This window comes from Panulirus ornatus, chromosome 19 (assembly GCF_036320965.1).
Source record: "Panulirus ornatus isolate Po-2019 chromosome 19, ASM3632096v1, whole genome shotgun sequence".
Lineage (NCBI taxonomy): Eukaryota > Metazoa > Arthropoda > Malacostraca > Decapoda > Palinuridae > Panulirus > Panulirus ornatus.
The window spans coordinates 22,101,798-22,126,484 of record NC_092242.1 but is presented as its reverse complement, the minus strand read 5'-3'; the positions used below and the strand labels follow the sequence as shown (position 1 = coordinate 22,126,484).

Sequence of the window (24,687 nt, the reverse complement as noted above, 5' to 3'; positions counted from 1 at the left end):
ACGATTTTTGCAGGGAAAAAATGCCAATGAGTGGGAGATGTATAAAAGAAAGAGGCAGGAGGTCAAGAGAAAGGTGCAAGAGGTGAAAAAGAGGGCAAATGAGAGTTGGGGTGAGAGAGTATCATTAAATTTTAGGGAGAATAAAAAGATCTTTTGGAAGGAGGTAAATAAAGTGCGTAAGACAAGGGAGCAAATGGGAACTTCAGTGAAGGGGGCTAATGGGGAGGTGATAACAAGTAGTGGTGATGTGAGAAGGAGATGGAGTGAGTACTTTGAAGGTTTGTTGAATGTGTATGATGATAGAGTGGCAGATATAGGGTGTTTTGGTCGAGGTGGTGTGCAAAGTGAGAGGGTTAGGGAAAATGAGTTGGTAAATAGAGAAGAGGTAGTAAAAGCTTTACGGAAGATGAAAGCCGGCAAGGCAGCAGGTTTGGATGGTATTGCAGTGGAATTTATTAAAAAAGGGGGTGACTGTATTGTAGACTGGTTGGTAAGGTTATTCAATGTATGTATGATTCATGGTGAGGTGCCTGAAGATTGGCGGAATGCTTGCATAGTGCCATTGTACAAAGGCAAAGGGGATAAGAGTGAGTGCTCAAATTACAGAGGTATAAGTTTGTTGAGTATTCCTGGTAAATTATATGAGGGGGTATAGATTGAGAGGGTGAAGGCATGTACAGAGCATCAGATTGGGGAAGAGCAGTGTGGTTTCAGAAGTGGTTGAGGATGTGTGGATCAGGTGTTTGCTTTGAAGAATGTATGTGAGAAATACTTGGAAAAACAAATGGATTTGTATGTAGCATTTATGGATCTGGAGAAGGCATATGATAGAGGTGATAGAGATGCTCTGTGGAAGGTATTAAGAATATATGGTGTGGGAGGCAAGTTGTTAGAAGCAGTGAAAAGTTTTTATCGAGGATGTAAGGCATGTGTACGTGTAGGAAGAGAGGAAAGTGACTGGTTCTCAGTGAATGTGGGTTTGTGGCAGGGGTGTGTGATGTCTCCATGGTTGTTTAATTTGTTTATGGATGGGGTTGTCAGGGAGGTGAATGCAAGAGTTTTGGAAAGAGGGGCAAGTATGAAGTCTGTTCTGGATGAGAGAGCTTGGGAAGTGAGTCAGTTGTTGTTCGCTGATGATACAGTGCTGGTGGCTGATCCATGCAAGAAACTGCAGAAGCTGGTGACTGAGTTTGGTAAAGTGTGCGAAAGAAGAAAGTTAAGAGTAAATGTGAATAAGAGCAAGGTTATTAGGTACAGTAGGGTTGAGGGTCAAGTCAATTGGGAGGTAAGTTTAAATGGAGGAAAACTGGAGGAAGTAAAGTGTTTTAGATATCTGGGAGTGGATCTGGCAGCGGATGGAACCATGGAAGCGGAAGTGAATCATAGGGTGGGGGAGGGGGCGAAAATTCTGGGAGCCTTGAAGAATGTTTGGATGTCGAGAACATTATCTCGGAAAGCAAAAATGGGTATGTTTGAAGGAATAGTGGTTCCAACAATGTTGTATGGTTGCGAGGCATGGGCTATGGATAGAGTTGTGCGCAGGAGGGTGGATGTACTGGAAATGAGATGTTTGAGGACAATATGTGGTGTGAGGTGGTTTGATCGAGTAAGTAATGTAAGGGTAAGAGAGATGTGTGGAAATAAAAAGAGTGTGGTTGAGAGAGCAGAAGAGGGTGTTTTGAAATGGTTTGGTCACATGGAGAGAATGAGTGAGGAACGATTGACCAAGAGGATATATGTGTCAGAGGTGGAGGGAACGAGGAGAAGTGGGAGACCAAATTGGAGGTGGAAGGATGGAGTGAAAAAGATTTTGAGTGATCGGGGCCTGAACATGCAGGAGGGTGAAAGGTGTGCAAGGAATAGAGTGAATTGGAACGATGTGGTATACCGGGGTCAAAGTGCTGTCAATCGATTGAACCAGGGCATGTGAAGCGTCTTGGGTAAACCATGGAAAGTTGTGTGGGGCCTGGATGTGGAAAGGGAGCTGTAGTTTCGGTGCATTATTACATGACAGCTAGAGATTGAGTGTGAACGAATGGGGCCTTTGTTGTCTTTTCCTTAGCGCTACCTCGCACACATGAGGGGGGAGGGGGTTGTTATTCCATGTGTGGCGAGGTGGCGATGGGAACAAATAAAGGCAGACAGTATGAATTATGTACATGTGTATATATGTATACGTGTGTGTGTGTGTGTATATATGTGTACATTGAGATGTATAGGTATGTATATTTGCATGTGTGGACATGTATGTATATACATGTGTATGTGGGCGGGTTGGGCCATTCTTTCGTCTGTTTCCTTGTGCTACCTCGCTAACGCGGGAGACAGCGACAAAGCAAAATTAATAAAACAAATAAATATAATAAGTGATTGGTTCACTGATTATAAATGCTGTTAAGTTATTTTCATCATTGTTAACATTAGATACTTTTTCACTATTCCATGAGTACATATTAGGAATGGCACTTCTATTTTTACTTAAGTACATTTATTTCAGTGATAGTATCTAACTTAAGTAACAAGGTCTGGCACTTTTTGACCTCTGACCACAACCTCCCTCTCTCACACTCATTTGGTTTTTCCATCATTACCCCTTACAGTTTCAAGTTTGTTCTTTTCTATGCATTTCTCTTCCCTCACTTGACTTTACATTCAGTGTTTGTCCAATACATCCTACATTACAACTGCTCTCCACAAAAATGAAACAATCAATATCAGAATATGTGACAGAAATGTTGTTACCAGTATTAGCTTTCTAGTAACAATTCTGTCACTTTTATGGTGAATAGCAAACATACATGATATATTGTGCAAATACTGGACATAAAGGAAGACCAGTAAAAACCAATCTCAAAAGTTGTAAGGGGTAGTAGTGGAAAAAACAAGTGAATGTGAGGAAGGGAGGTTATGGTCTCTATTTACTGGCTGTTTGCCTCCTCTCCAATGATGCCACAACTACCACCTCACTCATGATACTGACCGTCTACTGTGCAACAAATTATCATTTTCGTTAACTAAAATTTGGTGGATTCTATATCAGTGAGACAACATAGTTATACAAGTTCATTCATTTCACAACCAATTTCCAGAGAATAATAGTCTGAATATCTTTTTTCTTTTCTGAAGTGCTGTGGTGAAGTGAAACAGTAATTTGTACTATAACTAAGATACTCTACTAAAAATAATGCAGAATCCATTTTGAGAGACATCATGAACACTTCCCAGACAGGTACCTTGAATAGGGAGAAAGTAGTTATGGTTACCCTTCCCACCTCCCATACTGTCCCAACACCACCTCCAACTTGACCCATGGAAATGGCTCTATACTTTCTGAGATAAACTGTCATTTTTGGTAACTTAAAATGTGGTGCATTCCATATCAACTGAAAACATGGTTACTTAAGCTTACTCATCATGCAACTGAAATGTTATACAAAAAATACTTCAATATTCCTTTTCTAATTCATTTGTATGAAACAATATTGATTTTTATAATGTAAATCTAATCAGTGCCAAAAATGTGTCAGAAATGACAGTGAAATACTCAATACCAGTGATTAGTTGTACGTCTTAGAGCAAATACTCTAGCACAGAATGAACCATGCAATCATTGTTGTAAGAGTTGTGACACTTTACACTTTGGCAACTGCTTCAAGGGTCTACAGGTGATGAAATTCATATGTATGTTTACCACAATCCCACCCTTCCTGCCAGTAGAATTTAGACCCTTGTCATATTAACTATTTATAAAGTGGATGTTATGCATAATCAAAAAACTGCTATGCTGCATGAGGATTCTAATTGAGGGAAAATAAGGCTATGTTGTTTAAAGTTAATTAATGACTTAAAAAAAGTGGTTCTAAGGGTCTCAAAAGTCTTGACACCTAACCCTATTTTTCCTAAAAACTCCTAGTATTCCAGGGACCTAACCCCTGTGAATAACAAGGAATAGATGTACCTGAGGAACAAGCTTTTCAGAAATTCTAATCAAAGTATTTCATGCTACTCATACAAACCCTCTCTGAGTTTTATGAATACCATCAATAATTCCTAAAAGTACTTAATACAGAAAAACTTATGTATTTTGTAGTCCATGCTATGCACATCCAATACTGTATTTGCATGTATGCATGGCCATCAAACATATATCCCTTTACCAACAAACATATATCCCTTTACCAAGTTTCATAACTGCCATGAGAAACCTGAGAAAACTATGACAGATATCCTAATCAAAGTTCCAAAAAGTACTGTGTGTGATCATATATACATTCACACTCCAAATCTTTGATATCCTTCTCCACAGTGGTGGAGGCATGAATGATCTATTATCACTTTTTCAGGAACAAACATGTAATAATAAAAATTATTACAAAAATCCTTAATGAAAAATTTGCAAAATTGTAATGCAACATTACAAACACTAGGCCCATACAGATGTAAACCACTGTGAAAATGGTATGGACCACCTTACCCAAATGTTACAAAAATGTTTATCAACTAACTCACAGTAATTCTGAGTTGAATGTATCTACATTACTCCACTTGCCTTCTTGATCTACATATGCCAAGTAATAGTATCTATGAAAATACAATACAATGTTATGTGTCTTAAGCCAAATATATAAAAACAGTATTTGGGCTCCTGACCCACATGGTCACCATTAATGTTGTTGGTTATCTGTGGCAATTTTACATGTTTACCTAAAATTACAGTTTTACACTGTATAGATAAAATATTTTTTTTTCATCAAATACTTAAACCAGTTCCATATGATTCAGAACCTAAAAAGACATAAATAGTGATAAAACAATATCCATTTCTACTCTTGGAGCATTAATTAGTTATTGGTTTTAAGTAACTATTACCTGATGATTGATATGATCAGTACTACAACAATTTACTACAGATGAAGTATTCAGCAATTTGTAGTCTAAAAATCATTATAATCAGTTATTGATTAATAAGAATCAGCTTGTAATGACATAAAAAAATGTTAACACATCCATAAAACATCTGGTGAATACCTGCTACAAGTAATGTGTCATAGTTTAGCTTACAGTCAATTAACAGAGTACATGAATATTTAGATTTCACCTTGAGAATCATGAAGGAATGATGTTACCATTTAAGATTTGAAATACACCTCTTCCCTGATTCTTTATGGCTGGGTCTTTTCTGTAAACTCAGCTGCACCATAATCAACAGAATTAATTGCCTTTCATAAATGATGAGGGCCCTGCCTATTCAGCTTTACTTCCTGCACTCAGATAATGAGGGTTGTGTATATCAACATTTCTCATAAACTGAAATTACAAAATCTGTGGAAATATCATATGCAATGCTGACAAGCATTCTATCAGCAGCAAGTAAATCTGACACACTCTGAGGTGCATTTTAATAATCAACCACTCTGATATCAATGACTACTGATGGTCCTCCTCTTAAACTCACACATTAACAGGCTAGAAGCGTGCCTATGGTAAAAAAAATCAAAGCACAGAAAACCCTGGAGAAAGTGAAACTTGTAGCCAGCCAAACATTAAACCAATGTTTCTCATACTGACAATATACAGCATTAACAAATTCAAAAATTTAGCACAACATTGAACACCCCAATATCAAAAAAAAATTAATCATCCTTAACCCTTTGAACACATATTTGTTTCAACTCTGGTTCCCTAAAAATTTTATTTTGCCATGAAAAAATAAATAGTTCGGATGAAATTTTTCATCATTATTTCTTGGTGAAAAGACACTAAAGCTTTCATGTTTGGCACTAAAATCAGATGAAACCAATGTTTTGTACTGAAAAATATGGTTTTTAATTAACTAATCACAGAAAATATACAAAAGCACATTTTGCAATATCTATAATCATAACTCTTGCCTTTTTAATTCAACCAAGTCTTAACAAGACTCACATACGCATGCACATATACTTTTAAATCTACGGAAAAATCTGACATAATCATGTTGATGTAATATGGCTTAATTTCAGGTAGTGGTTAGCAGGCAGCCTACAACCAAGGAGGTATATTACCAGTACTACCACCCTGGGTATCAGGAGGATTAGTGATGGCTGTGTAGTGAATCAGCTGCACCTCTCAGACCAAAGTGGTCATCTTTTCTTTCTGCTTCACCCACACATTGACTACTGGCATTCTATTCGCAAACATACAATCTTTCCTTGTCATACATAACATCTGACAATATTTGACTCACCTAGCTCATTCTTCAAAACTCTAGAATTTTCTGCAGTGGGCACTATACACTAGCCCTACCTTTTGGCAAAATGGTAGGAGCAACAGACAGAAGCAGTAGTTAGGAACATTTAGGCAGGAGCATTAAGCTGAAACATTAGGAAGAAGTAGTAAGTAGGAACTTAAAAACAAAACATATTCACATGAAGAGATAACTTCCCACGTATTCCCTGCGTGTCGTAGAAGGCGACTAAAAGGGGAGGGAGTGGGTGGCTGGAAATCCTCCCCTCCCGTTTTTTTTTCAATTTTCCAAAAGAAGGACCAGAGAAGGGGGGCCAGGTGAGGATATTCCCTCAAAGGCCCAGTCCTCTGTTCTTAACGCTACCTCGCTAATGCAGGAAATGGCGAATAGTATGAAAGAAAGAATGAAGAGATAACATATCATCTGAAACCTAGGAAGAAGTAGTAAGTAGGAACTTAAAATCAAACATATTCACGTGATGAGATAACATATTATCTGAAACTTTTCCTTAAAAAAAAAATATGAAAATTAGAAATCTTTGTGCATGTCAGTACAGCAATGTGGATGTCTGGCACCACTGTCAAGTTCCATCCTGGATGCATAGATGGCAGTACATTTGGTGTGGTATTCATTTCAAACTCTTGAGGGGTGTGGTCAAACAGCAGAGTGGTGGAAATATCAATTTTGTTGCCATTGAGAAAAGACAAACACCACCGTCAATTATACTGGAAGTTCATTTGACTGCAGGTGAACCACATATCAAGATTAAGCAATCCCCTGACCACCATCACATTTGCTAAAAATCAAAGTTATGGTGTACTCCATCTTGATATTCTATCTTCTCACTAGGTAAAATCCAAATATCTTTAGTTCATGTTACATTATAGAAAATACACTAATTACTTCTACATTGATAGACTTCTAAAATAAAAATGTGCCAAGTTAGAAAAACTAATTTATACAAAAAAAGTCTTCAGTCAATGATGTTCAGTTACTTTCAATAATTTAAACATAGCCATCCACACCTTTAAGTCCCAAAGATATAGTATAAAGAACTAGAGTCAAACATACACACTATACTTTTGTCATCAACAACAAGCTTCAAAAATATAGACTTCACTCATTTCTTTCATGCACAGTAGACTTAAACCTCAATTTATGGACTGAAGTTTGTTCTAAACTGTAGGCTCAATCAAACTTCATTCCATCATATACTTCCTATTTGAAATGCTGACTATCATTATGACTAGTATTTAGTTTTGTTTGATTACACGTACATTTGATTAGGTACTTAGAATTATTTGTAAAATGACCATTTTCTTGGTATCAATATAATCAAATCTAAACTAATCCATAAAGTTCTTGATAAATTTGAATCAGCTACGTACCTTGCAGTCTGATGATTAAAAATATGTCAAAGAAATCTTATGATGACTCCTGTCTAACTGCAAGAAACTATGCAATTATTCAGGATTGTTTTCTTTTTCAGGATGTGAGAAATGCTTGTGTAGCCACTGTGTTACATCCTCCATATTGTGTTCATGCCATTGTATATGTAAGCGGATGGTCTCCAGTGCCTGAGCAAGTGCTCTTTCTCCAGGCCCAACATCAACGTTCTTAAAGAATGACTCAACCTACAGAGTAAAGTTTCATTTAGTATGGCACAAGGATGACTAAGAAAAGGAAGTATAAAAGATAGAGTATTTTGTGGAAAGTTAGAAAACAGTTTTCACTGAAAGTTGATGGAGAGAGATGGGTGATTATTGGTGCATATGCACCTGGGCATGAGAAGAAAGATCATGAGAGGCAAGTGTTTTGGGAGCAGCTGAATGAGTGTGTTAGTGGTTTTGATGCACGAGACCGGGTTATAGTGATGGGTGATTTGAATGCAAAGGTGAGTAATGTGGCAGTTGAGGGAATAATTGGTATACATGGGGTGTTCAGTGTTGTAAATGGAAATGGTGAAGAGCTTGTAGATTTATGTGCTGAAAAAGGACTGATGATTGGGAATACCTGGTTTAAAAAGCGAGATATACATAAGTATACTTATGTAAGTAGGAGAGATGGCCAGAGAGCGTTATTGGATTACGTGTTAATTGACAGGCGCGCGAAAGAGAGACTTTTGGATGTTAATGTGCTGAAAGGTGCAACTGGAGGGATGTCTGATCATTATCTTGTGGAGGCTAAGGTGAAGATTTGTATGGGTTTTCAGAAAAGAAGAGTGAATGTTGGGGTGAAGAGGGTGGTGAGAGTAAGTGAGCTTGGGAAGGAGACTTGTGTGAGGAAGTACCAGGAGAGACTGAGTACAGAATGGAAAAAGGTGAGAACAATGGAAGTAAATGGAGTGGGGGAGGAATGGGATGTATTTAGGGAATCAGTGATGGATTGCGCAAAAGATGCTTGTGGCATGAGAAGAGTGGGAGGTGGGTTGATTAGAAAGGGTAGTGAGTGGTGGGATGAAGAAGTAAGAGTATTAGTGAAAGAGAAGAGAGAGGCATTTGGACGATTTTTGCAGGGAAAAAATGCAATTGAGTGGGAGATGTATAAAAGAAAGAGACAGGAGGTCAAGAGAAAGGTGCAAGAGGTGAAAAAAAGGGCAAATGAGAGTTGGGGTGAGAGAGTATCATTAAATTTTAGGGAGAATAAAAAGATGTTCTGGAAGGAGGTAAATAAAGTGCGTAAGACAAGGGAGCAAATGGGAACTTCAGTGAAGGGCGCAAATGGGGAGGTGATAACAAGTAGTGGTGATGTGAGAAGGAGATGGAGTGAGTATTTTGAAGGTTTGTTGAATGTGTTTGATGATAGAGTGGCAGATATAGGGTGTTTTGGTCAAGGTGGTGTGCAAAGTGAGAGGGTTAGGGAAAATGATTTGGTAAACAGAGAAGAGGTAGTAAAAGCTTTGCGGAAGATGAAAGCCGGCAAGGCAGCAGGTTTGGATGGTATTGCAGTGGAATTTATTAAAAAAAGGGGGTGACTGTGTTGTTGACTGGTTGGTAAGGTTATTTAATGTATGTATGACTCATGGTGAGGTGCCTGAGGATTGGCGGAATGCGTGCATAGTGCCATTGTACAAAGGCAAAGGGGATAAGAGTGAGTGCTCAAATTACAGAGGTATAAGTTTGTTGAGTATTCCTGGTAAATTATATGGGAGGATATTGATTGAGAGGGTGAAGGCATGTACAGAGCATCAGATTGGGGAAGAGCAGTGTGGTTTCAGAAGTGGTAGAGGATGTGTGGATCAGGTGTTTGCTTTGAAGAATGTATGTTAGAAATACTTAGAAAAGCAAATGGATTTGTATGTATCATTTATGGATCTGGAGAAGGCATATGATAGAGTTGATAGAGATGCTCTGTGGAAGGTATTAAGAATATATGGTGTGGGAGGCAAGTTGTTAGAAGCAGTGAAAAGTTTTTATCGAGGATGTAAGGCATGTCTACGTGTAGGAAGAGAGGAAAGTGATTGGTTCTCAGTGAATGTAGGTTTGCGGCAGGGGTGTGTGATGTCTCCATGGTTGTTTAATTTGTTTATGGATGGGGTTGTTAGGGAGGTGAATGCAAGAGTTTTGGAAAGAGGGGCAAGTATGAAGTCTGTTGGGGATGAGAGAGCTTGGGAAGTGAGTCAGTTGTTGTTCGCTGATGATACAGCGCTGGTGGCTGATTCATGTGAGAAACTGCAGAAGCTGGTGACTGAGTTTGGTAAAGTGTGTGAAAGAAGAAAGTTAAGAGTAAATGTGAATAAGAGCAAGGTCATTAGGTACAGTAGGGTTGAGGGTCAAGTCAACTGGGAGGTGAGTTTGAATGGAGAAAAACTGGAGGAAGTGAAGTGTTTTAGATATCTGGGAGTGGATCTGGCAGCGGATGGAACCATGGAAGCGGAAGTGGATCATAGGGTGGGGGAGGGGGCGAAAATTCTGGGAGCCTTGAAGAATGTGTGGAAGTCGAGAACATTATCTCGGAAAGCAAAAATGGGTATGTTTGAAGGAATAGTGGTTCCAACAATGTTGTATGGTTGCGAGGCTTGGGCTATGGATAGAGTTGTGCGCAGGAGGATGGATGTGCTGGAAATGAGATGTTTGAGGACAATGTGTGGTGTGAGGTGGTTTGATCGAGTAAGTAACGTAAGGGTAAGAGAGATGTGTGGAAATAAAAAGAGCGTGGTTGAGAGAGCAGAAGAGGGTGTTTTGAAATGGTTCGGGCACATGGAGAGAATGAGTGAGGAAAGATTGACCAAGAGAATATATGTGTCAGAGGTGGAGGGAACGAGGAGAAGAGGGAGACCAAATTGGAGGTGGAAAGATGGAGTGAAAAAGATTTTGTGTGATCGGGGCCTGAACATGCAGGAGGGTGAAAGGAGGGCAAGGAATAGATTGAATTGGAGCGATGTGGTATACCGGGGTTGACGTGCTGTCAGTGGATTGAATCAAGGCATGTGAAGCGTCTGGGGTAAACCATGGAAAGTTGTGTAGGTATGTATATTTGCGTGTGTGGACGTATGTATATACATGTGTATGGGGGTGGGTTGGGCCATTTCTTTCGTCTGTTTCCTTGCGCTACCTCGCAAACGCAGGAGACAGCGACAAAGCAAAAAAAAAAGAAAAAAGAAAAAAAAGAAACTTAAGTCAAACTTAACTACCAAACTAATTTCAGTGTGTGTCCAAGAGGCTCCACTACACAAAAGATATGACAAATAAGTCCCACTTTCTAAAACAGATTTACCAGTACCTATTGATAATTGGCAACTGAAAAGCTACAGCTGATCCAACCAGTTTGTGCTCCAAAACAGTGTAACATATGAGGTTTCAGCTACAAGACCAATCAAATAACAGCATACTGCAAATTAAAGCAAGGAGGATTAATTATATTCTAAAAGATAAGTTAGACAACATGGAGAACACAGAGAGTTTTAGGTGGTGATGCAATCCAGATTTTGATTTAGACTTTAGAAGCACTTTCTGACAAAGAAGACTAAAGGATGTGGGATACAACAGCTCTATATTATGAAAAAGTTAAGAATATACTAATTCATGATGAATGTGGAAAGGGAGCTGTGGTTTCGGTGCATTATTACATGACAGCTAGAGACTGAGTGTGAATGAATGTGGCCTTTGGTGTCTTTTCCTAGTGCTACCTCGCACACGAGGGGGGAGGGGGTTGTTATTCCATGTGTGGCGAGGTGGCGATGGGAACAAATAAAGGTAGACAGTATGAATTATGTACATGTGTATATATGTATATGTCTGTGTGTGTATATATATGTGTACATTGAGATGTATAGGTATGCATATTTGCGTGTGTGGACGTGTATGTATATACATGTGTATGTGGGCAGGTTGGGCCATTCTTTCATCTGTTTCCTTGCGCTACCTCGCTAACGCGGGAGACAGCGACAAAGCAAAATAAAATAAAATGATGAAAAGAAGAAAAAGAGAGGAAATAAGGAACCTTGTTAGTACATCCAATAAACACAAAAAGTATGTCAATAATGGCAGGATTTAGGGAACTGAATAACACTGCAAAGGAACATGACTTCAAAAGCTAAGTGAAAGAGGAAAATTATGATAAGTGAATGGAAAACATATGCTTTATCTGTGTAAGAGCTGCAGTGAAAAATAAAAAAACATTGAAAAAAGTAATGAAGGAAAAATCAAAATGATGCAGGAATCACCAAAGATAGAAGATTTCAATTATAAAGAAACAGACTGGAAGATTCTAATTTCTTATGGATAAAGAGTAGGTAGGTAGATAGCAGTTGGTGGGCAGCCACCGACCAGGCAGGTATGTTACTGGTACTAACTGCCTAGGTACTGGGATGGTTAGTAATGGCTGCATAGTGAGCCAGCACTTCAATGGTAAAGTGCACTCCTTTGACCCAGATAGCTGTCTTTTCTATTTGCCTTATCTACACATGGATTGCCAGCATTCTGTCTCCAACCATACAATCTCTCCATGTCACATATAACAGTTGACAGTGCTTAACTCACAACTCATTCTTTGCAACCCTAGATTTTCTTGTGGTAAGTGCCTTGCACTAGCCCTGCTTTTTGGCAAAATGGTAGGAGCAACAGATAGAGAAAGTATGTAGGAACATTAGGTAGAAGTAGTAAGAGCATTAGCTTGGAACATTAGGTAGATGTATCAGGTTGGAACATTATGTGGGAATATTTGGTAGACACATTAGGGAGAAGCAGTTGGTAGGATCATGAGATGGGAGCCCCTGAAAACACTGCATTAGAGTTGACTTCTGCCAGTGGTCTGTAATGGGTGAGGTGCAAAAGGCTAAGAAGCAGCACTGGAGTTCAGCAGTTATGGAGATTCTTTTGCCATGGCCACCCCTTTGACGGAGTTTCCAAAGGGATAAGGTGTCAAAAATATAGAACAGAAAAATAGAATAGAAGGTATATGAAAATATAACTGTCTCAGCATGATAATGGGAGGACAAAAAATACAGGAATTATGACCAGATGTTATCTTTAAACATAGTTACGAGGGAAATGAAATTATCAGATGATATGCAAACTGGTAAAAGTTTTCGTGTAATGAGTTGGCATAAGGTTTTGGGGCTGCTTTCTGAATGCAGTGCAGTGTGTAATACGTTTACACTATACATTGTCAATGACTACTGATTATGATACCAGAGAGATCCAATTGGGTGATGAGACGCCAGAAACATTTGACCTATTTCTGTTAACCTACTCATTTGCACCAGTTTCTGGTGTAAGACTGGGAAAGTCCAAAGCCAAAACCTCCCAAGATTAGACAGCATTTGACTGTTGTGAAAGACAGACATATAGCTACAGGTATTGGATTTTAGACTTAGAATATTAACCATATTTCTGAGTAAATTAGAGACAAATACTTCACAATATACCAAATACTGTATTCTAAAGTCATTATAATAATTCAATATGAAGTTTAAAAACAACCAAGGAAAAATAAATCTTTATTTTTCATCAGAAATTTATCACACTACAAAAAAGTCTTTCACTCCTTTTGTAGAATCTGATATAATATAAAGTCAGGGGTTAGTGAGAGGACAAGAGCAAGGGAAGGAGTAGCACTACTCCTGAAACAGGAGTGGTGGGAGTATGTGATAGAATGTAAGAAAGTAAATTCTAGATTAATATGGGTGAAACTGAAAGTTGATGGAGATAGAGGGGTGATTATTGGTGAATATGCACCTGGGCATGAGAAGAAAGATCATGAGAGGCAAGTGTTTTGGGAGCAGATGAATGAGTGTTAGTGGTTTTGATGCACAAGACCGGGTTATAGTGATGAGTGATTTGAATGCAAAGGTGAGTAATGTGGCAGTTGAGGGAATAATCGGTATACATGGGGTGTTCAGTGTTGTAAATGGAAATGGTGAAGAGCTTGTAGATTTATGTGCTGAAAAAGGACTGGTGATTGGGAATACCTGGTTTAAAAAGTGAGATATACATAAGTATATGTATGTAAGTAGGAGAGATAGCCAGAGAGTGTTATTGGATTACGTGTTAATTGATAGGCGCGCGAGAGAGACTTTTGAATGTTAATGTGCTGAGAGGTGCAACTGGAGGGATGTCTGATCATTATCTTGTGGAGGCGAAGGTGAAGATTTGTATGGGTTTTCAGAAAAGAAGAGAGAATGTTGGGGTGAAGAGGGTGGTGAGAGTAAGTAAGCTTGGGAAGGAGACTTGTGTGAGGAAGTACCAGGAGAGACTGAGTACAGAATGGAAAAAGGTGAGAACAAAGGAGGTAAGGGGAGTGGGGGAGGAATGGGATGTATTTAGGGAAGCAGTGATGGCTTGTGCAAAAGATGCTTGTGGCATGAGAAGCGTGGGAGATGAGCAGATTAGAAAGGGTAGTGAGTGGTGGGATGAAGAAGTAAGATTATTAGTGAAAGAGAAGAGAGAGGCATTTGGATGATTTTTGCAGGGAAAAAATGCAAAAAAGTGGGAGATGTATAAAAGAAAGAGACAGGAGGTCAAGAGACAGGTGCAAGAGGTGAAAAATGGGGCAAATGAGAGTTGGGGTGAAAGAGTATCGTTAAATTTTAGGGAGAATAAAAAGATGTTCTGAAAGGAGGTAAATAAAGTGCATAAGACAAGGGAGCAAATGGGAACTTCAGTGAAGGGGGTTAATGGGGAGGTGATAACAAGTAGTGGTGATGTGAGAAGGAGATGAAGTGAGTATTTTGAAGGTTTGTTGAATGTGTTTGATGATAGAGTGGCAGATATAGGGTGTTTTGGTCGAGGTGGTGTGCAAAGTGAGAGGGTTAGGGAAAATGATTTGGTAAACAGAGAAGAGGTAGTAAAAGCTTTACGGAAGATGAAAGCCAGCAAGGCAGCAGGTTTGGATGGTATTGCAGTGGAATTTATTAAAAAAAGGGGGTGACTGTATTGTTGACTGGTTGGTAAGGTTATTTAATGTATGTATGATTCATGGTGAGGTGCCCGAGGATTGGCGGAATGTGTGCATAGTGCCATTGTACAAAGGCTGAGGGGATAAGAATGAGTGCTCAAATTACAGAGGTATAAGTTTATTGAGTATTCCTGGTAAATTATATGGGAGGGTATTGATTGAGAGGGTGAAGGCATGTACAGAGCATCAGATTGGGGAAGAGCAGTGTGGTTTCAGAAGTGGTAGAGGATGTGTGGATCAGCTGTTTGCTTTGAAGAATGTATGTGAGAAATACTTAGAAAAGCAAATGGATTTGTATGTAGCATTTATGGATCTGGAGAAGGCATATGATAGAGTTGATACAGATGCTCTGTGGAAGGTACTAAGAATATATGGTGTGGGAGGCAAGTTGTTAGAAGCAGTGAAAAGTTTTTATCTAGGATGTAAGGCATGTGTACGTGTAGGAAGAGAGAAAAGTGATTGGTTCTCAGTGAATGTAGGTTTGCGGCAGGGGTGTGTGATGTCTACATGGTTGTTTAATTTGTTTATGGATGGGGTTCTTAGGGAGGTGAATGCAAGAGTTTTGGAAAGAGGGGCAAGTATGAAGTCTGTTGGGGATGAGAGAGCTTGGGAAGTGAGTCAGTTGTTGTTTGCTGATGATACAGCACTGGTGGCTGATTCATGTGAGAAACTGCAGAAGCTGGTGACTGAGTTTGGTAAAGTGTTTGAAAGAAGAAAGTTAAGAGTAAATGTGAATAAGAGCAAGGTTATTAGGTACAGTAGGGTTGAGGGTTAAGTCAATTGGGAGGTAAGTTTGAATGGAGAAAAACTGGAGGAAGTAAAGTGTTTTAGATATCTGGGAATGGCTCTGGCAGCGGATGGAACCATGGAAGCGGAAGTGAATCATAGGGTGGGGGAGGGGGCGAAAATCCTGGGAGCCTTGAAGAATGTGTGGAAGTCGAGAACATTATCTCGGAAAGCAAAAATGGGTATGTTTGTAGGAATAGTGGTTCCAACAATGTTGCATGGTTGTGAGGCGTGGGCTATGGATAGAGTTGTGCGCAGGAGGGTGGATGTGCTGGAAATGAGATGTTTGAGGACAATATGTGGTGTGAGGTGGTTTGATCGTGTAAGTAATATAAGGGTAAGAGAGATGTGTGGAAATAAAAGGAGCGTGGTTGAGAGAGCAGCAGAGGGTGTTTTGAAATGGTTTGGGCACATGGAGAGAATGAGTGAGGAAAGATTGACCAAGAGGATATATATGTCAGAGGTGGAGGGAATGAGGAGAAGTGGGAGACCAAATTGGAGGTGGAAAGATGGAGTGAAAAAGATTTTGAGTGATTGGGGCCTGAACATGCAGGAGGGTGAAAGGCGGGCAAGGAATAGAGTGAATTGGATCGATGTGGTATACCGAGGTCGACGTGCTGTCAATGGATTGAATCAGGGCATGTGAAGCGCCTTGGGTAAACCATGGAAAGTTGTATGGGGCCTGGATGTGGAAAGGGAGCTGTGGTTTCGGGCATTATTGCATGACAGCTAGAGACTGAGTGTGAACGAATGGGGCCTTTGTTGTCTTTTCCTAGCGCTACCTCGCACACATGAGGGGGGAGGGGGATGTTATTCCATGTGTGGCGAGGTGGCGATGGGAATGAATAAAGGCAGACAGTGTGAATTGTGTGCATGTGTATATATGTATGTGTCTGTGTGTGTATTTATATGTGTACATTGAGATGTATGGGTATGTATATTTGTGTGTGTGGACGTGTATGTATATACATGTGTATGGGGGTGGGTTGGGCCATTTCTTTCGTCTGTTTCCTTGCGCTACCTCGCAAACGCCGGAGACAGCGAAAAAAAAAAAGGTCTTTCACTCCTTTTGTAGAATCTGATATAATGCATATTTGCATTCAAACCAATTTCTTTACAAGTAAATAGTGATTTTAGCTATTTACTGATTTAGTGATTTATGTACAATTCATGGGAAAAAAATTTCATAAATTTTCTATATCTTTGATGTAAATCATCCTTTTTCTCTATCCAGGATGGATTTCAAGGAATTCTGGCATCAGATCTAGAGAATATATCTATTTTTGATTAAGAAAACGTCAAATTAATAGTCATTTTCATTGGATTAATGTTGCTAAATTAAATTATGCAGCAAAATGGTCATTGTACACAAGAGAAAGGGATAAAAGTGGAAAACAGAATCAAAGAGGTATAAATATGGAAACTCCTCATATTGAACAATTTCTTTGAGGTGATAAATCAGGATATGAAGTTCTTGCCAAAATATAGACACTTACATGTAAGGTTCTGTAGAATCTATGATAAGAGAGTGAGGGAAGGTTAAAAATGAGAGATGTGATTCGATAAAAGATATCAGAAAGGAATATAGCACAGAGATATTTGATGTACGAGATTTAAGTGGCAAGTCAGCCAAACAACATGTTTAAAAATCATGGGATGAATACAGCAGGAAAAGCTGGGAGTGGGAAAGAAACTCTGAAAAGATTTTTATGGATACAGGAGAGAAAAATCCAAACTTTTCCATATGGCCTTGGGGCAATATCTGATTTTTCTACTCAATTCAAATTCTATGTCCTCAGGGTAATATCTGATTCTTTTATTGAGTTGAGACTCTAGGTCCTTAGGGCTTCAAAACATGGTGATTAGCTAGGAAATCCTCCAATGGAAGACATGATTTGAAAAGCTAAAAAGCCTTTTGTGTCTCCAAAGGGCTAGTCTTGTACACATTGGATAAATCTTCTAGGAATAATGAGACAGGCTTACAAGCATCAAACTGGTTATCTTCCAAGGATAAGGTTCTTCTTGGTTACTCACTACCATGACCAAGCTCCCTGAGAATGACGTCCATGTTAGAACCACCAGGCAGCACGTGGTCTCCAAGAAAAGGAACTAGGAATGGTCATAAAGATCATGGAGATTGGAGGTTCAGCTCTTCTCTAAGATAAACTAATTTCTGAAGGATTAAGTGGGGGTATAGTTCCAGCAATCACCATTATTTCCTTGCCAAGGTCATTAACCCTTAAATTCCAGGAGTCATCAAGTAAGGACTGACATAGCTGGCTCCAGGAATCATCATGTAAAGGCTTATGTAGCAGGCTGCAGGAATCATCATATAAAGGCTTCTGCAGCAGGCTCCAGGAATCATCATATAAGTGCTAATTTTCATGGCCTTTTTTAAATCCCCTGGCTATGCTTTGATATCTGTATGGTGGCTAAGTGTTGCTATGGTGATTACAGGTGCCTTCTTCAGAGACTAACACTCTTCGGAAACAATGAAGAATAAATACATTTGTAAATATGTGGAATTATATTTGTAAATAGTAACCTTAAACAGTAAATAATCATATTTAGTGAATTTGTACAGCAAGGCTCACTCTGCCCTTACATCCACCCATTCCCCACCAATCCATACTTGGGTACTTCCTTCCTGTCCCCCAGCCCTTCTCTCCTTATAGAGGCTCCTACACTACCCAAAAAGCTGGCCACATTCACCAGTCAAGACCACTGGTCATAAAGTGTTGTGATGTTTTCTATGCGTCTATATGTAAGTATGTGCAAATGAGTAAATACGTGTGCTGTTACTATGTATGCATCTACTTCATGAGTACATCATACATATGTAAATAAGTATCTTTTTTTACTTAGATAGCTCCAGTCAAGGAAAAAACTCCACATCAAGGCTGAGCCTTAATTGAAATATAGAGAGGATTATGAAGCAAAAAATGAAAAGACAAGGGAATGTAGTTACAAATTTTGGAGGAAGTGAAAAACCTGTCTTTTCAAATGTGCCAGGTCATAGTTTTTGGGAAGGACATGAGAAGGCAGAGAGTTTCAATACTTTGAAGTATAGGCAAAGAAACAGTTATCAAAACATCCCAACCTTGAGTTGCTGATGGCCACACAGTGATCATGTGGTGCAGCAGGTTGCTGAGTATTGCATGGTATAGCTAGTGGTGGATACACACAAGTAGCCAACTCTTATGAGCAAAAACCAAAATAATACCAACATTGCAGAGTAGGGCAAGAGGGACAGTTTATAAGTCGGACAAATTTTGACTCAACTCTGTCAAGCAAGGATGTATAGTCAGAACCACCCCAGATGTAACAGCACTACTCCATTCAAGGATGAATCAATCCTTTGTATGAATGGAGCAATTGTTCAAAAGAAAATATTGATATCTAAACAGGACACCTAGTTTCTTCAAGGCAGACTTAGCTATTCTCATAATGTTGGGTTTCCTAGAAAGATTACATGTTACAGTAATACCAAGTATGTTCAATGAGTCAAAGGAAAGATGAGAGTGTGAGGAGTCTTCAATAGAGGCAGGTACAAACTGGGTTTTGGAGGCATTAAACTTAACTAGATTTCATCTACCCCACTGAGATATTTTGTCCGAGTTTACTGAGGAAGCTGTATCAAGACAAGATTCTGATTGAGTGAGAGAAAAAGGAAAAGAACTGAAGTATGCAGGTGAAAGAAGTGTTGAGTCATCAGCATATGAATGCATTTGATTATTTGTGGAGGAGAGGAAATCGTTGAAGAAATGAAGAAAATGTGTAGGGGACAGGGCAGAACCTTGAGGGACACCACTTTTGATGGAGAAAGTAGGGGAGGCTGATCCATCAACAACCACAGAGATAGATCAAATGGAGAGGAATCTAGATATGAAGGGGTAAAGTGAAAAAGGGAAGCCAAAAGACAGCAGCTAAGAGATAAGACCCCAATGCCACACCCTGTCAAAAGGTTTGGATATGTCAAGGGTAACTACACGACACCCTAAAATCATTCAGGGATGATGATCGGACATAAGTAAGATAAAAAAAAAGAATACCACCAATCATTCTTGCCTTACAGAAGCTATACTGGTAATCAGAGAGAAGACTGTGCATTCCAAGGTGTCTAAAGATATGGGAGTTGAGGAGGGATTCAAATACCTTGGGAATGGTAGATGTCAAAGCAATAGGATGATAGAGAGGTCAGAATGGTCACTTTCCTTACATGTAAACATATGCTCAATGTATGAATAAGTATACATGTAATTCTTACCAATAACCCATTGTGTTTGTCTGTCTGATTGTCTAGGGATGGGATGTATCAGTAAGTGCTTCCAAGAAGAAGGAAAAGTTTTTGTTTTCAAACAGAAACAGAAAGGACAAGAAAGCAAAGGTGCAAGTTTAGTGGCACACACTTTCAGTAAACAGGAATAGATGCCTTGTTTGTGTTCAGGGAGAGAATCACTTTTTGGACAGTCTGAAAAGAGATTATGAGGAGGGGCAAAAGAGTAGTAACAAGAGCATCAGGGGGTGAAGGAATGTTAGAGTCATCCAAGGTGAGTTAGAGAAGAGGGAACCAAAGAGAGTTGCTTTATCTATGGTAGAGACAGTTACAGCACCATGAGAATGTAAAAAAGAAGGAAAGGTAGAGCAAAAGAAGTTGCTTGAGATGCCCTTAGCTAAAGACCTATCAGTGGATGACAAGGAAAGGTTATCGCACTTCCTTTGAATAAGTAACCAGAAATATTTACAGCTGTCATTTAGTAAATCTACATCATGATGTTCATCCCTTCATGCATTCCCTCTTCCCCTACTAAACCTGTCACTGCCTCCGCCAAGTGGCATCAACTTCAGTGCTACTTTAAGGGTCAAGTACCTTGAATGAATACAGGATGCTTCCTGATGAGTATTTACTGAAATGGTGACCTTATTTCTTATAAGTTTTTTCCATTTTTTCTCTTTCAAATAAAAGTCTATGATCATGGTCCAACAGGTGAATCTAAAAATTGGTGGAAACCATGAAAAGGGCCTTTTTTTCCTGGACAGAAGAGCACCCACAGGATGAGGACTGTAAGCCCATCAGGGAACAAGGTCGGTCTGTATATGGTCTGAGGCAAGGTCTGGCTCCTTAGTCACATCTGGGTGGGGAAAGATCTAGAAGCACCCCTCAACTGGTGAGATAACCAAAGATCTAATTCAGAAAACCTGCATCCATTCTTTGTCAGTCCATGACAAGAGACCTTTTTTTACAGAGATGGGTTCTCACAAGATTTGCCTTTTCAGTAATATGACAATTGATGAAACAACTATTGTTTAAAAAGCAGGCTATTCAGAAAAATCTCCAACGCAATTTGAACCTATTAGGATGGAAGAAGCATTTGACTAAGCACAGCAGACATGGCAAACAAACTTCACATGGTATGGTGACTAGTGGCAAGCCTGTCTACAGATGAGTGAAGAGGAGCTGCAGAGGGCTGTGTCTTATGATGTGTAAAAGCATAGGCAATTGAAGGTAAATACAAGTAAAAGTAAAGTAATGGTATCTGAAATGAAACAATGAAAGTAAAGATTTTGTAAAACCATAATGAGTGAAAGAAGAAAGTGTACTAAATTTTGCTTTGGGTATGAGTGAAGAAAGACTGGAAAAGGTGAGAGAATCTAAGTATTTACAAGCTGTCCTGGATAAGTTTGGTAATATGGAAGGAGAAATAAAGGAAAGAGCAGGAGAGTATAAAAGAGTCACTGGGTCTCTTAATAGAATAATGAAGGGTAGAGGTATAAGTACTGAACTGAAGAGAGGATTAAGGGAAAGCCTGACCTATACAAAGGAAACATGGACATGGAATGAATTACAGAGGTCAAGAATCCAGGCTGTGGAAATGAGCTATTTCGGAGGAGCATGTGGTGTGACTAGATGGAATGAAGAAAAAAATGAAAGGGTGTATGAAAGATGTGGTATGGCGGGAAATGAAAAGGAAATGAGCTGCAGAGCAGTAGAAATGCAATACTTTGAGGTGGTTTGGGCACGTAGAAAGAATGCAAGATTGGGAGTTTACAAGGAGAGTGTATGATAGGACAATCAAAGGGGTTGGTGTGAGAGGAAGACACCTGTGGCATGGGCAAACAGTTTGGAGGAATACCAGAGGGAAAGAAACGATGGAGGGATGCATGGAATGGTGTGTGTGAAGAAGGCATGTAAGGACAGGGATAAGTGGAAACTCTTCTGCCATGGCCATCTTTTGATGGAAGTTCCCAGATATAGATAGAGGGTAGGTACATAACTGGAGATGTTAAGTCTTTCTTGATAAATCAACTTTTGCATAAACTACAAAATCAATATGAGCACATGGTAGTGTGAAAGCCTTTGTGCACTGAACTTAGTTAAGGATATATGCATTTCAACTGTGAGACTGATCCACTCAAGGTATATGAGAATGGAGTTCAACATAGCAAATATAGTGATAGATATTCTAACTAGGACTTCCAGATCCTTGTAAATTTGAGATTTTGCTAATGATATTTTCTGAACCAACCAAGCAAATGATCATCACCTCCAAATCAAATGAAAAAATGAGAGAAGTGCCATATAATAATCAAACTAACGATAAAACTTTATTAAACTAACCTCTCCTAGATCAAATGCAGATGTGAAAGGAGATGTGACAGCTTTGATAATTGCCCCCATGGTAAAGGATCCATGACGGAACAGTTGAAATATCTGAGACCAATGCTGACGGACCATTCGCCAAGCAGGTAACTTTCCACCTGGATTTTTGCTAACTTCCTGCAGAACTGTCTGCACATCTTGAGGTCTGATCTTTGTATCATCCAATGTGTACTCCAAATATCTGATAACAGAGAAATAAGCACATTAAGATTCCTTAAGCACAATCAAGAATTATTTATCAGTTAGCACAGTATTCATTGCCCTTTATGCTCCCACTTTTGAATCATACTTCTAAGCCAAATGCTGCAATACTGTTTACAGTGTCAAGTGTGAATTTTTGAAATAGTATCATTTGGTGTAGTGATTTCAGGAGCTGGCTGCTAATCTACCTGTCTAGGCTCAAAATCTTCACTCTTGATATATCAAAACTTGTGTAAATCATTGCATGGGGAGAATACTGGAAATCTATCATCAACAGGATTTTACAGATTTTAAAAATATATTAGCCACAGCCGGTACTCCAACCCTTTCTCCCAGTAAGGATAAAGAAAAACAGAAAGTCCAAATTTGGGTAACTCATCCTCTGGGAATTTTCATACTCAAGAAACAAAAAGCAGAAACCAATTAAAACAAAATGCAAAACAATATAGAAGTTACAAATGCAGCCCAGGTGAGAGCATGGAAGTGGCAGAATGATGCACCTGATTATATTTTGCCCAATTGCAGACAAGGTCTTTGAGGTCCCTTATTACATATGTACACTATGAATATCATAAAACATACCTAAGCAACTACAAAAATGACAAAAAAATCGACTTACTATATAGACAGTCCCAGGCAGTGGTGGTAAATCTCTGAACATCTTACATGTTTCAATTCCAATGTCACTACTGTACACCTTTAATGAGAGTATAACATTCTCCTTAACACATTATATCTAGCCTATTCTTTCTTTTCTTTTAAACTATTCGCCATTTCCCGCGTTAGCGAGGTAGCGATAAGAACAGAGGACTGGGCCTTTTTTGGAATATCCTCACCTGGCCCCCCTCTGTTCCTTCTTTTGGAAAAAAAAAAAAACGAGAGGGGAGGATTTCCAGCCCCCCGCTCCCTCCCCTTTTAGTCGCCTTCTACGACACACAGGGAATACGTGGGAAGTATTCTTAATCCCCTATCCCCAGGGATAATCTAGCCTATACATATATTAAAACTGTAAGACAACTTCTGTCATGATCTGTAACTACTGGATACCAAGATAAGAAGAGAAAGGAGATAGGTGGTATGTTTGAGGAAAGAATGTTCTGCCTCTGAGTGAAATGAAGCTCAATGGTGAAGGGGAAGAATGGTTTGGAAATGTCTTGGAAGTAAAGTCAGAGGTGGGTGAAAGGACAAGAGCTAAGGAAAGAGTAGCACTACTCCTGAAGCAGGAGTTGTGGGAGTGTGTGATAGTGAAAGGAAGTAAATTCCAGATCAATGTGGGTAAAACTGAAAGTGGAAGGTGAGAGGTGAGCAATTGCTGGTGCTTATATACCTGGTCATGAGAAGAAAGATCATGAGAGGCAAGTGTTTTGGGAGCAATTGAGTGAGTGCGTCAATAGTTTTGGTGCATGAGACCAGGTATTAGTGATAGGTGACTTAAATGCATAGGTAAGTAATGTGGCAGTTGAAGGTATAATCAGTGTGCATGGGGTATTCAATATTATGAATGGAAATGGTGAAGAACTTGTGGAGTTGTGTGATGAAAAAAGACTGGTGATTGGGAATACCTGGTTTAAAAGAGAGATATACACAAGTATATATATATGAGTAGGAGAGATGGTCAAAGGACATTGTTAGATTACACATTAATTGATAGGCATGTAAAATAGAGAGTTCTCGATGTAAAAGTGCTGAGAGGGGCAGCTGGTAGGATGTCTGATTACTATCTTGGGGAGGTGAGGGTGAAGATTTGTCAAGGTTTTTGAAAAAGAGGACACAATGTCAGGGTGAAGAGAGTGGTGAGAGTAAGTGAGCTTGGAAAGACTTTGTGAAGAAATACAATAACAGATTGAGTGTAGAATGGCAGAAGGTGAGAGCAAATCAAGTGAGTGGAGTGGGTGAAGAATGGGAGATATTTAAAGTGGCAGTGATGGCATGTGCAAAAGATGCACATGGCATGCAAAAGGTGGGAGGTGGGCAGATTAAAAATGATAGCAAGTAATGGGATGAAAAAGTAAAGTGGCTGGTGAGAGAAAAGAGAGGAGTTTGGGCAGTACTTATAAAGAAGGAATGCAAATGACTGGGAGATGTACAAGAGAAAAAAGGAAAAGGTTAAGAGGAAGGTGCAAAAATTGAAAAAGAGGACAAATGAGAGTTGGGGTGAGTGAGTATTGGTTAACTTTAGAGAGAATAAGATGTTTTGGAAAGAAGTTAATATTGTGCAAAATAACAAGAGAAAAATAGGAACATCAGAAGGGAGGCAAAAGGGGAAGCAGTTACAGGTAGTTATAAGGTGAGATGATGGAATTAATATTTTGAAGGACTTAAATGTGTCTGATGATATGGTAGCACATAAAGTGTTTTTGGGTTGGTGTGGTATGCAAAATAAGAGAGTCCTGGAGATTGGTTTGGTGAAGAGACA

At 39.2% G+C, this 24,687-nt stretch overlaps 1 protein-coding gene across 1 annotated transcript in view; it reads right to left on the bottom strand.

Moving 5' to 3' along the window:
- Nucleotides 1-24,687, bottom strand: part of LOC139755679 (endoplasmic reticulum aminopeptidase 1-like) — a 383,172-nt gene that overhangs the window by 11,668 nt on the left and 346,817 nt on the right. The window contains exons 16-17 of the mRNA XM_071674326.1: nucleotides 22,029-22,251; nucleotides 7,615-7,860 (exon numbers count right to left, since the gene is read on the bottom strand). Of these exons, the coding sequence (XP_071530427.1) occupies nucleotides 7,690-7,860; nucleotides 22,029-22,251 (394 nt within the window). The 3' untranslated portion in view covers nucleotides 7,615-7,689. The remainder of the gene's footprint in view (nucleotides 1-7,614; nucleotides 7,861-22,028; nucleotides 22,252-24,687) is intronic.